This window comes from Mytilus galloprovincialis, chromosome 3 (assembly GCF_965363235.1).
Source record: "Mytilus galloprovincialis chromosome 3, xbMytGall1.hap1.1, whole genome shotgun sequence".
NCBI lineage: Eukaryota > Metazoa > Mollusca > Bivalvia > Mytilida > Mytilidae > Mytilus > Mytilus galloprovincialis.
The window spans coordinates 23,089,487-23,101,030 of record NC_134840.1 but is presented as its reverse complement, the minus strand read 5'-3'; the positions used below and the strand labels follow the sequence as shown (position 1 = coordinate 23,101,030).

The 11,544-nt window shown below is 32.2% G+C and overlaps 1 protein-coding gene across 2 annotated transcripts; it reads right to left on the bottom strand.

Annotated features, from left to right (window-relative positions):
• Nucleotides 1-700: 700 nt before the first annotated feature.
• On the bottom strand, nt 701-8,943 carry LOC143067450 (uncharacterized). Of its 2 annotated transcripts, none has more exons than XM_076240731.1 (8): nt 8,823-8,943; nt 7,746-7,859; nt 6,555-6,722; nt 5,472-5,914; nt 4,564-4,741; nt 3,976-4,044; nt 2,903-3,019; nt 701-863 (listed from the first exon to the last, which is right to left on the bottom strand). In XM_076240731.1, the coding sequence occupies exons 1-8, from the start codon at nt 8,875-8,877 to the stop codon at nt 745-747; spliced, it is 1,263 nt and encodes a 420-aa protein (XP_076096846.1). In that variant the 5' UTR covers nt 8,878-8,943; the 3' UTR covers nt 701-744. The 2 variants fall into 2 exon arrangements, with proteins under 2 accessions (XP_076096846.1, XP_076096845.1); XM_076240730.1 differs by having other exon boundaries at nt 7,746-7,862; nt 8,823-8,917.
• Nucleotides 8,944-11,544: the final 2,601 nt, after the last annotated feature.

The window sequence follows — 11,544 nt, the reverse complement described above, 5'->3', positions numbered from 1 at the left end:
TCCATGTATTTGATTTTTCCATTTGATTAGGGACTTTCCTTTTTGAATTTTGGGTTCAGTATTTTAGTGATGTTACTTTTTGTAATATTTCGTTTAATCTTTTTTGTTGCTGGTTTTTAATGGACATCCTTCTAAATAGTTTGTTTTAAAACTCAATTTTCAAACTTTTAGCATCCAGTCAATTAATTAGTTAGATAGTTTACAAATTATATATATTGTAATGTTTTATGTATGAATTGTTTGAAGTCTTATGTTTAAAGGAATTTACCAATCTACTGCAATATTACTTGTATTGTGGGCAGGAAATGGTCACTCTTCGAAAGCGCATTAGTTTGTACTCAGTTATGATGATTCTAGAATGATGTGCAATTGTCCTAAACTTAGTTTAACTGTGAGTTTTGCTGCGTGTTTGTTTTCTATATTGGTAAGAGGTCAAGGGAAGGGTTGGGGTCAATTTGTAGTTCTGCGGTAAACATTTCAACAAATAACAGTGGAATTGCAAGTCGGACATTTTAAGAGTATTACAACCTTTATTATAATCATCGTAGGCCAAATATTAGTTTAGCCAAACGCATTCGAGAAAATTAAAATCATGCTATTATAACAAATTAGTTTCTTATTACAAACATTTTCAATATTCATGCGAATCGTCCTGTAAGGATCTGAACAACTTGGTTAACTTAGAACACTCAACATAGTATTACCATGCAATATATTTGTAATTTATTAGTAAGTACATTGTATTTAACAACGGTTGCAGCTTTTTTTGCAATTTTCATTCATATAAGCTGGGTTTCTACTACATTCTCCACTTCCAGCCCAATCATGACAAAACTGATGGTGGTCTGTACATGAGGTGCTACCTGAAAATTAAAGTCATAAAGCTGAGTAAGAAAACAAAACACCTATATATATTCTGTGTCAAGTCAGGAGCATAGAATTCAGTGGTTGGTGTTTGTTGTTATATTGTCGTTTGTTGTATATTATATTTATTTTTCGTTTATTGTTTTGTTCATCAATCAGTCCGTTAGTTTTATTTTCATATTTTTAGCTCACCGGAGCACGAAGGGCTCCATGTGAACTTATGTAATGACTTCGCGTACGTCGTCGCCGTCATCTGTCGCCGTAAACTATTTAAAACATCTTCTTCTCTGAAACTACTGGGATTAAAACGTTCAAACTTTAACTGAATGTTTCTTAGGGTATCTAGTTTATAAATTGTATCCATCAACACACATGGCCGCCATGGCTAAAATAAGAACATAGGGGTCAAATGCAGTTTTTGGCTTACATCTCAAAGATAAAAGCATTTAGAGAAGATCTGTCATGGGATAACAATTTTCCATTGGTCTGCCATATATCAGCCCTTAAAATTTTAGACGAATTGAACAACCCATTGTTGGAATGCTGCCACTAAATTGGTAATTTAAAGGAAATTTTGCAGTTTTTTGTTATTATCTCCAATATTGTAATAGATAGAGATATACTGATTAAACAATAATGTTCCCCAAAATAAGATCTACAAATGTACAAAAGAGTTTATGCGATCAAAATTGTCAATCAATCCCTTTAGCAGTTATGGCCCTTTGACAATTTTACACAATTTGTTCTTCATGTTTGTTTAATTTAAAAATCTTTTACTCTGAAACTACTGTGCCTAATACTTCTAAACTTTAAATGAACATTCCATTAGGAATTAAGTTTATGACTAGTATCCATTTTTGATCCATCAACAAACATGGCCGCCATGGTAAAAAAAAGAATATAGGGGTCAAATGCAGTTTTTGACTTATATCTCAAAAATTAAAGCATTAAGGGCAAATCTGACAGCGGTAAAATATTCATCAAGTTAAGATATATCTGCCTTGAAATTTTCAGACGCATCAGACAACCAGTTGTTGGGTTGCTGCCCTACATTGGTAATTTTAGGGAAAATGTTGAAGTTTTTGGTTATAATCTTGAATATTATAATAGATAAAGATAAACTGCAAACAGCAAAATTGTTCAGCAAAGTAAGATCTACAAATAAGTCTACTTGGTCAAAATTGCCAATTGACCCCATAAGGAGTTATTGTCCTTCAAAAAACAATTTTACACAATTTATTTTAAGTTTTCTAACTTCTCATATGAATCTAGTATAAGTTTTGTATTTTATTTCCTTGTATGACAAGAAACATAGCCACTATGGCTAAAAGGAACATATGGGTAAAATGCATTTATTTACTTTTGAAGTATATATGACAAAGTATATAGGTACAAAGAACATTTAAATGGCATTTTTAAGCCACTCATTAATATATAAAAAAAATAATCATTGATGAAAGATTGAAGCAAAAAATAACAGGTGAGCGATTCAGGCTCTTGGAAAGGCTCTTGTTATATTGATATAGGGATTAACATTACCAGGGTATGATCAAGTAACAGTCGTCTCATTGCTGTACCAAGTTGATCTTCAATTTATCAAAGTACATTTTAAAATTTGTATCTGACAAATTGGCACATTGACCTATTATAATAGTTACTTGAATCCACGTCATTTTGACTCTGAGGGCTAGTTGTCTCATAGCCAATCATGCAGCATCTCTTTATGTTATATAAATAATTAAATAAATATAACAGCATATGATCGAAGATTCATTAATCACTGGCGGCATCACTGAATGTAGAAGTGGAGCAAGATCGCCCTACCCTTATAAGTATCACCCAACTTCATTCTGTATTTTCGATTTAAAATTTAAAAAGCTTTTTTTCTATCTTAAAATCAGATTTTGGAAATATCTTTAAAAAAAGGCATATGAATTATAATACATTATTAGCAATTGTGACATTTGCTTGCATTCCTTTTAACACACAAGTTATACAAATGATCATTCAAAAAGAAATATTTTGACGAATACAACACCTTGTCCATTGCATGTATTACAACTGTGTTTGCAGTTTACAAGCATATATCCTGGGTTCCTTGAACATTCTCCATTAGTTGCCCAACTATGACAGTTTAGATGACCGTCCTTACAACCTAGAAGTAAATGTTTATTAAAAACTAAGAATATGTATACAAGAACACTTTGGTTGCAAAATCATCATCAAAGATACCAAGTTAATAAGTATGTACCTTAGACGCGTGTAATGTAACTTGTAAATTCGAAAACATGTGGTACATATAAAACATAATCCTTAATGAAGCAAATCACAAGTATTTTTAAAAGGAGTCCATGAGACACATTTTGCTTTTTAGAGAAATTCAGGCCATAGTGTACATGTAGTACTATAATTTATTTTCAAAATGTAGAACTGGAAATCCACTTATACATGCCTGCTTGTACCTTCTGCATGCTCTGATACCAATTTTAGTTAATAAGACGGGTACAGCGGAGAGGTCAAAAGTTTCATTCCGATTTTTATCTTGTATGTATACACACCGTATTGGAGAGAACCAGATATTGGTACTCCATGTAGCTGAAACCGAGAAGGGTTGTAAAATTTTATAGTCACAGGTAAGAGTTCAATTGTTTATGTGTTTGCAGTTAGTGCATGCGTCTAAAGATTTTTATAATGATATTTTGGGAATTGACCTGATCTCCAAAAAAAGTAAAATCACGAAAATACTCCGAGGCAAACCATTTCGGAATGATAGACATCAGCATAAATCAAATTTGGAGATAAATGCTACCATCTAGTACCAGAAACAAAGAGGCATCGATTACTTCAGACATGAAAAAGTACCCGGTTTAAAGCTTCTAGGGGTTGAATAGTTATTCCTATTATTCAATATTATGACCAACTTTAAATACACGACCATAATTTCATTATTTAGTGTCTTTGACGTTATGTAAATCACAAAGAGAAGTTTCTAAGTGTACGGTAGCTTGCATTTTCGAACTCTCTGCGCTTTATGTAGCCTAGTACCAACATGTAACGGTTATATATGCTACTACGTTACAAGTGATTGAAAATCTACAAATAAGAACATACTTGCTCCACCGCCCCCTCCGCTAGTAGAACCGTCACAGTTTGTACGTATATTCTGTTGTTGTTCTTGGGCTGAAATATGAGATGTGTATAAGTTTAAAAACGTTATCCAATAAAAGTGATAACTGCATATACTGATTTGCATTACTAAAGAAAATATATTTAAGAATATAATACTTTTTATTTTGATATGTTTATTGTGGTGTAAAAGATTTGACCCAAGCACATTCTGCATGAAGAAAATACTTTCATAAAATATGCGAACGATTTACAACCCTATAAAATTTAAAAAAAAACAAGCATTGAATTATTAATTACTTTTATTCAGTACAGAGTTATATCATGTTATTATATATGTCATTTTATTGATGAAAGATATAAGTTTTCCGAAATATTTCACATTGGTACATTATTGTATTTTTCTTTTATGTTGAACTCTTCTAAATTGTTTATATATTATATACATGTACATGTATATATAGGACAATTATAGTATATGTGTAACAGCTATCCAAAGGCATAGGATAAACGATTTGCCTCGTTGGATACCATTGATTAAAACTCTTCTGTAAAGCAGACATCATTAATTACCTCTGCTTGTAACACATCTTTTCAGGTAAGTATTATGACAGGGCCATACTTCTTCAATCAGCTGATATAGAGCAGGATCATATGTGCGTAGCTTGTCTCTTGTGCTTATTGGACCATGAATTCCATTTGGTGTTGCACTGTAGTCATTTACATTGAAGAAGCTTTGCACGCCTTCAGCCTGGCACATGTATAGAGTATCAAATACAAGAAGAATGTGTATGTCATATATCATGACGCATCTATAATTATTTGATAACAAAGTAGATCTTATTTAATTTTTTAGTTATCTGTTACATAAATATACTGGTCCATAAACAAGATGTTGTTCTGGTGTATAAAGAAAAACTAGTTGTCCTCATAGTCAAGAATTTAAATATCTTCTGACTGATAACTAACAAGCTGAACGAAGCAGATGTCCTTCAAATTACATTTTAGTGCCCGGTAGTTTGCATCAATGTAATTTATTTTAACGATAGAGACCGAGATCGATTGATTTACCATTATTTGTTCAACTAGATTGATTGGTTATAATGTAACATTGATTCGTAGTAAGTGCAACATTGAGGCGTATCAGTGTATTTTGAATTTCAAAGGAAAAATATAATTCAAACATGATAGCTTAACCCTTGACCTATCATAATGTACTCTGAATCAAATTGGCTTTCTCTTTTCGAAATGTGAATAACCGAAAGAAATATTTTGTTGATTGAAGCACAATTGGGTGGATAGAAAATCCTTCTTATTATTGACATCTTCTGAGGGGAATACGTTAATGAGACAGCAACTTAACGACAGAGGGAAATGAGAGACAGGCAGGGATTAACATTCAGTCTTCAATAATTCACGTCAAGCTCGTAATCGTACCGGTTGAAGAAAAATATTGAATATATAGCTAGAACAATACTTACGAAATATTCAGCACTACTACTCATAGAATACGTATGCGCCCAAAGACCCTGTTGCTTTGCTGTTTTATACTGATTTTCTAATCTTTGAAACCAACCACTTATACCATATCTAGCACCAAGATTTGCCACTCCATGAGCAAATTCATGTAAATATATATCTTCACTATGATAACGATCATTTTGCAAACACAACAAATTTTCTTCACCACCTGTAGAAACTGGTGCAGAATCAGTAGCCCCAAGTCCGCGTGCTCTATTGTCCCAGAAAGAGGGATCCATGTGACTGTGTTCCGGTATACTAGTCGTGCCTTCATGTACTCCTATTACAGCTGAACGTCCAGATCTCTGGTAAAAGGAGTTCCGCACGGCATAATTGTCAGCAAAAAGAAACCGTGTTATATAACAAGCTCTCTTCAAGGCATCATCATTTACATTCCAGGATGCTACAATATATTTAATTGTACACAATGTCTTTTTTAAAACCCATGCGGTTTATAATGCATACTAGTGTCACTAGAAGTCAAATAATCATCGACATTAAACATTAATTTGTGGATATTTTTATTTGATATTCTCGTTTGAGGAAAAGGTGTTTGTTTGCAGAATACAAAAAGAGACACCGAATAAATTATCATCAGCAGCAAACTGGAGTAGAAGATACCATAGCTTAAGATATTAAGATAACATTTAATATTCTAATCAAGTTCGTAGTATTACCAATGAAACTGAATCTATAAATAATAAAATACCAAACCGCCAAGTACAGAGAACAGTGCTGGTTTGAAAGTCTCATTGTAGAGGCTAGCTTTTAAAGTTGCAAGTATTAAATTAAAATTAAAGGACTCATCTAATTCGACAACATTAATGAAACACATATAATAAGACGATAACGGCACCAACCTCATCGAAAGAAAGGATCAAATAAATTTTAAAGAGTTTTTACATGTTATGCAAACCCTTTTCGAAGTATTTGATACATTTGTAATATAATGAGCAAACAAAAAATCTTACCATAATTAAGATAACTTTTATTGGAATAAAGTAAATATGGTATAGGAATGATTTTTGAGACAAAAGACTCACATAAAATCGGAATGCCATATGCTTCTGTATATTTCTGGTAAAATGTTGCTAGTCCATGCGGCTTCATAACTGACGAGCTTCTCAATTCAGTCGGAACTCCTCGCACATGATCGCAACTATCAGTTGAAGTTGCTTTTCCAGGTCTTAAACTTGCTCTTCTGTTCTTTTCTGGTAGTGAAAAGGTATGGGTGTTTTTAATAGATAAAAAAATAATAACAAATATGCATAGTTATCATCAATAAAATCACATGATTGGTTGTCGTAATCCATAAGTCAACTAGTACATCATCATCATCAGGTGTGCATGCAGTTGATAGAGCTAAACTATGTGCTGGTATGCCATATTAGAAGTATGGGATTTGATTTGTTATTTGAGTGTGAATCAACTTTACAGATAACATTTTCTAAGTTTTATTTCGGAAACTTTTAACAGCAACAAACGAGTGGCTTAGAAATAGCCACCACCAACTGAGGCCGTACTCAAGGCCCTTGATGATGTTTGATTATAGTTTATTTAACTTGAACATAAGCACATGATATTATAGCGGGTTGACAATCAAAAAGAAGTACTTGGCTTCCAAAACATATTCAAGATTGTTCGCAGCGTTATTAACTATGTTATGTTCAGATTTAAATACAAAAGATTGCAAAGGAACAAGATATTGGTCGCATATGTGTCCCTTGCATGGCCGTAAAATGAAGAAGTAGTAATGTGCAAAGATGTGTTTTAGCATATGACAGCTTTAAAATAGCTGCTCGAAACATAAAACTAATAACAATCAGTTTATAAAAGACAAATATTTATAAGTATGAATGTTGCAGAGATCTAAGGAAAAAATATTCATGCATCGTCATCACCATATATATATATATATATGCATGTATAATAGTTATATTTACCTTACCCTATACAAATTAAACACACGAAAAATAAAATTGTATTCATTTCATTTTCAAAAGATGTACTAAAAACATGTTTTAGATGCATGAACTAAACATAATATAAAGATTGTAACATTAAAATGTTCAATCTTCAGTATTAGATATAAAGCAATTCCATGTTAGTGAGTCCAAATGTAAATCCCTAATATTTTATTTTACGTTAACGAAATTGCATAATAAAAGTGCTGTGTAACCTGTAAGATAATGATATCGCTTGTTTTTTTTTATTGGATTCTCTTTAAAACTTACGTGAACTGTTGTCTGAATATCCGACAAACCCAGTGTCCGTATAATTACCGTCTGCATCATAAAACTGTATCTTAAAATCCTTTCCTAAAGTATCCAAATCATTTCCATTCACCTCTACTGATATATAAAAAATATATTATAATATTTACATGTATGTAGAAGACACATAATTACTTTTTTTTATTATTATTAAACTATATATCTACATCTTCATCTACATCTTATGAAGATCCATCAGCACATAGATGACTATACGTCGGCTCATCGCAAACTGACACTCACTATAATTTGACAATTTATGAGTGCAATAACTCAAAGATAGTTTTGTGCAAAAGCAAACACGTTTATATATTTACAAACAGGTTAGATATCTTCAATATACTGACTTTTGATAAGTATTGTAAACTGATCCAGGGAGTTAACATTGATGGCGTTTTGATGAAGTGAATTCCACAGTACAACTGTGAATGGAAAAAGCTGTACTCCAAATGAACAGTTCTATTGCTGAATGTTTTGTATTGTAGTGAATTGGTGAGTCTGGTGTTTTTGACAGGCCTTGGTAAAAGTTAAAGGTTTGGATCTACTGCAATGAGTTTATGTGAGATTCTGTACATCATTGTTTCGCGATTGATGTTTCTGTGAGTTTCGAGTGACTACCATTGAAAATGGTCAATCATGGAAGTCACACTACGTTTTTTTCTTCATGATTTCTTTTAAATTTCTTTTAAGAAAGCCCAAGATCTTATTTACCTTTGCAGTAATGTATTTGATATGGGTATCCCAAGACATGTTGTTAGATGAGTTGATGCCAAAATATTTTGCAGTGTTGATGGATTCTAAAATGTTTCCTTTTAATACATAACATGTTTGAATGGTGACTGTGATTTTGTTATAGTGAGAGAGTTGCAATTTTCTGGTGAAATTGCATACCCATGTTTGTTCCCATTTGGCTAAGCAGTTTGTCATTTTGTAGTATGCTACAATCTTGATGATTTTTTTATTTCTGTGTAAAATACAGTCATCTGCAAACGAGCGTGTGTTGATGTTACTGTTGCCGAAAAAAAAAGACCTACTCACTTTGCAAGCATAGCATAATTGAACCTATTAATGAAAACCAAAATCCACCGGTCATATTTAAAGTTCCACTTACAACGTGGTCAAAAGTTTGAACATGCACTTATCTATTACATGTATTATAAATATATTCACTTATCTGTAATAGGTCTTGTCCAACATGCATTTCTTTACCTGTTGATCGGATAAATTAACCTTACGACTTGACTGGTATTGTATGGTGTGTCCTTCAACAGCTCTATTAAATTTTCGATGTTGGTTAGTCCTGATTCAAACATTCACGAATGCCTACTAGGATGTTTGATGAACGTATCTAGAACAATGTTAATTGGTTCTTTTTAATTGCGCTACGCATACTTCATTTTCACCAAAATCAACTTTTCACCGACTTCCTCCTGCAAGGAGTTCACGATGGCTTACATTACCGGGACAGGGATTACATAATCTTCCAGAGCACCTAAGTTCTTCCCTAGTTTAGCTAGCTTTAATCCATCATTAGCTATGTAAGAAAATGCCTGTACCAAGTCAGAAATATGACAGTTGCTATCCATTCGATTGATGTGTTTCAGCTTTTGATTTCGTTATTTTCTCAGGGACGTTCAGTATTTTTGTCATTTAGTAGCACTAGACTAAGTATTGTATTCGAGGAATTTTTAATGCTTTTACTTAATTTTCAGTATGATATTTTGTTTTGTCTGTTATTCAATATGTTTGCTGTTTATACAAGGGATATCAAGTCGTCTAAATCATTTGTCTTTAAAACTCAAATTTCAAACTTTTAGCATTCGGTCAAGTTTTGGGTTAGATTAGTTACATATGCCGATTGTAATGAGTTATGCATGAATTGTTGTTTGATGTTTATTGTTTAGAGCAATTAACCCAGCTACGATTGTATCATGTCACTTGTTTGTTTTTTTTTTTGTCAGCAACTGGTGACTGTTTAAGAGCGTATGAATTTGTACTCAGTTATGATAATGGTCTAAGTATAATTATCTGCAGTGATTTGGGGAATGTTTTTTGTTTTCTTGATATTTTTCCTTTTAAATCATGGAATTGTCAGGTTTTAGACAAGATGGGTTTTACTGCCCCTTGGTATCTTCACACTTTTTATATAGTAGGTAGTTTCACAGTGATTACAAGGCACTTCTTTGACCTTTTATAGGTTTCACTTTGTAAATACAGCTGTTTCTCAAACCACCCCTTTTGGGGAGATCTTTAATATTCATAGAAAATTAATTTTGTTTACATAGTGGTTCCCAGTTATGCTCTCTGTGTTCCGTCTCACAGAGACATAACTTGGGAATGTTACAAGTAAATAAACATGTGCATATTGTTTACATTGAAATCTTTGGTAACCTTTTATTCGAGGTAGGGGTAGTTAAGAAAGTTAGTGTTAGTTTAAACTCGGAGAAGTTCAGGGCATATAAACGTTGAAAATATGCCGCACAGCCCTATATTTTGACTTTTGAAAAAAATTGTAGTGCATATGAACTTTCAATTGTAGGATAAGCTTTTTTTCAAAACTTCATAGTAAAAGTGGTAAAGTTTTAGCCGTAAAGGAGTTCCTATGAAAAATTGCATTGTCAATATTTACAGAAATGCAACCTATAGGTTACGAAAACATTAGGCACGTCAATAAAACCATGCTTCCTGTAAGGACTCTTATTTAAAAAGGATAGCCAGTAGAGAGAAGGATAAATAAGAAAATACAGGGTTCCCTATTTTTATTACTTTAGTTCCACTGAAACATAATACAAACTCATGATTCTGTGGTAAGTTTTTTTTATTTTTACAACTGTTTCGGTTAGTAGTAAAATTAAAAACATAATTTCTGAGAGTACTATGCCATATAAAGCTATGTTTGAAATAAAATGCTGACAGTTTCATATGCTTATTCCTATTTCGTGGATTTTTATTTGATCAAAGTGTCGCACTAATGTACACTGATTGCTTTTAAGATTTCATTTTTACTTAAATAATCTGAAAGGAAACCTATTAGGTTTTAAATGGAAAGAACTAATGTAAAACTTTTTGTATTAATTTTGCTATCTATTTTAAAAGGTTGATGATTAGGTCGTTAACTACAAAAAGTTTTTTTTTATAAATTTTGTTACAACAAATTCGTCCAAATGTGAAATCCTCAAGTCATCTCTTCTCATTCGACAACAGAGAAAATGCTTTCTTAACATTACAGAGACAATGTCAGTCTGATTGTGGACTAGTATAAAAGCATGAGTAGAAATTCCTTAGTAGGAATTATTTACAAGAATTGCATGGAAACCAATTTATTATATGAAAGTTGACATGGTATGCCATTTACAGTCAGTAATATCGAGTTAGTACTGTTACAGATAAAAAGTTTTATCTATTGAAAATAAATGAAAAATTTGACACTTGGCGTTAAGCAAGCAACAATCAAATTATGTACCTACAATGTATATCCGTTTTCCTTTTAAGATTATTTGCATAAGGGAATTAATGTGTATTTCTCCCTCATGCAAGGCTTCTGTCCAAATTTTAGATCTCTTTCGGTTTTATCAGATCTTTAACGTTTGTATTAGATTGATGATTTTAACATTTTTTTTTAACTCGAGCATCACTGAAGAGCAATTAATTGCCTAAATCTGCATCCGGTGCCTTAAAATCGATACCATTAATGTTAATATGACAAACAAATAATAATCACATAAGAAAATTCAAATAAGACACAAGGAGCATACCTTCG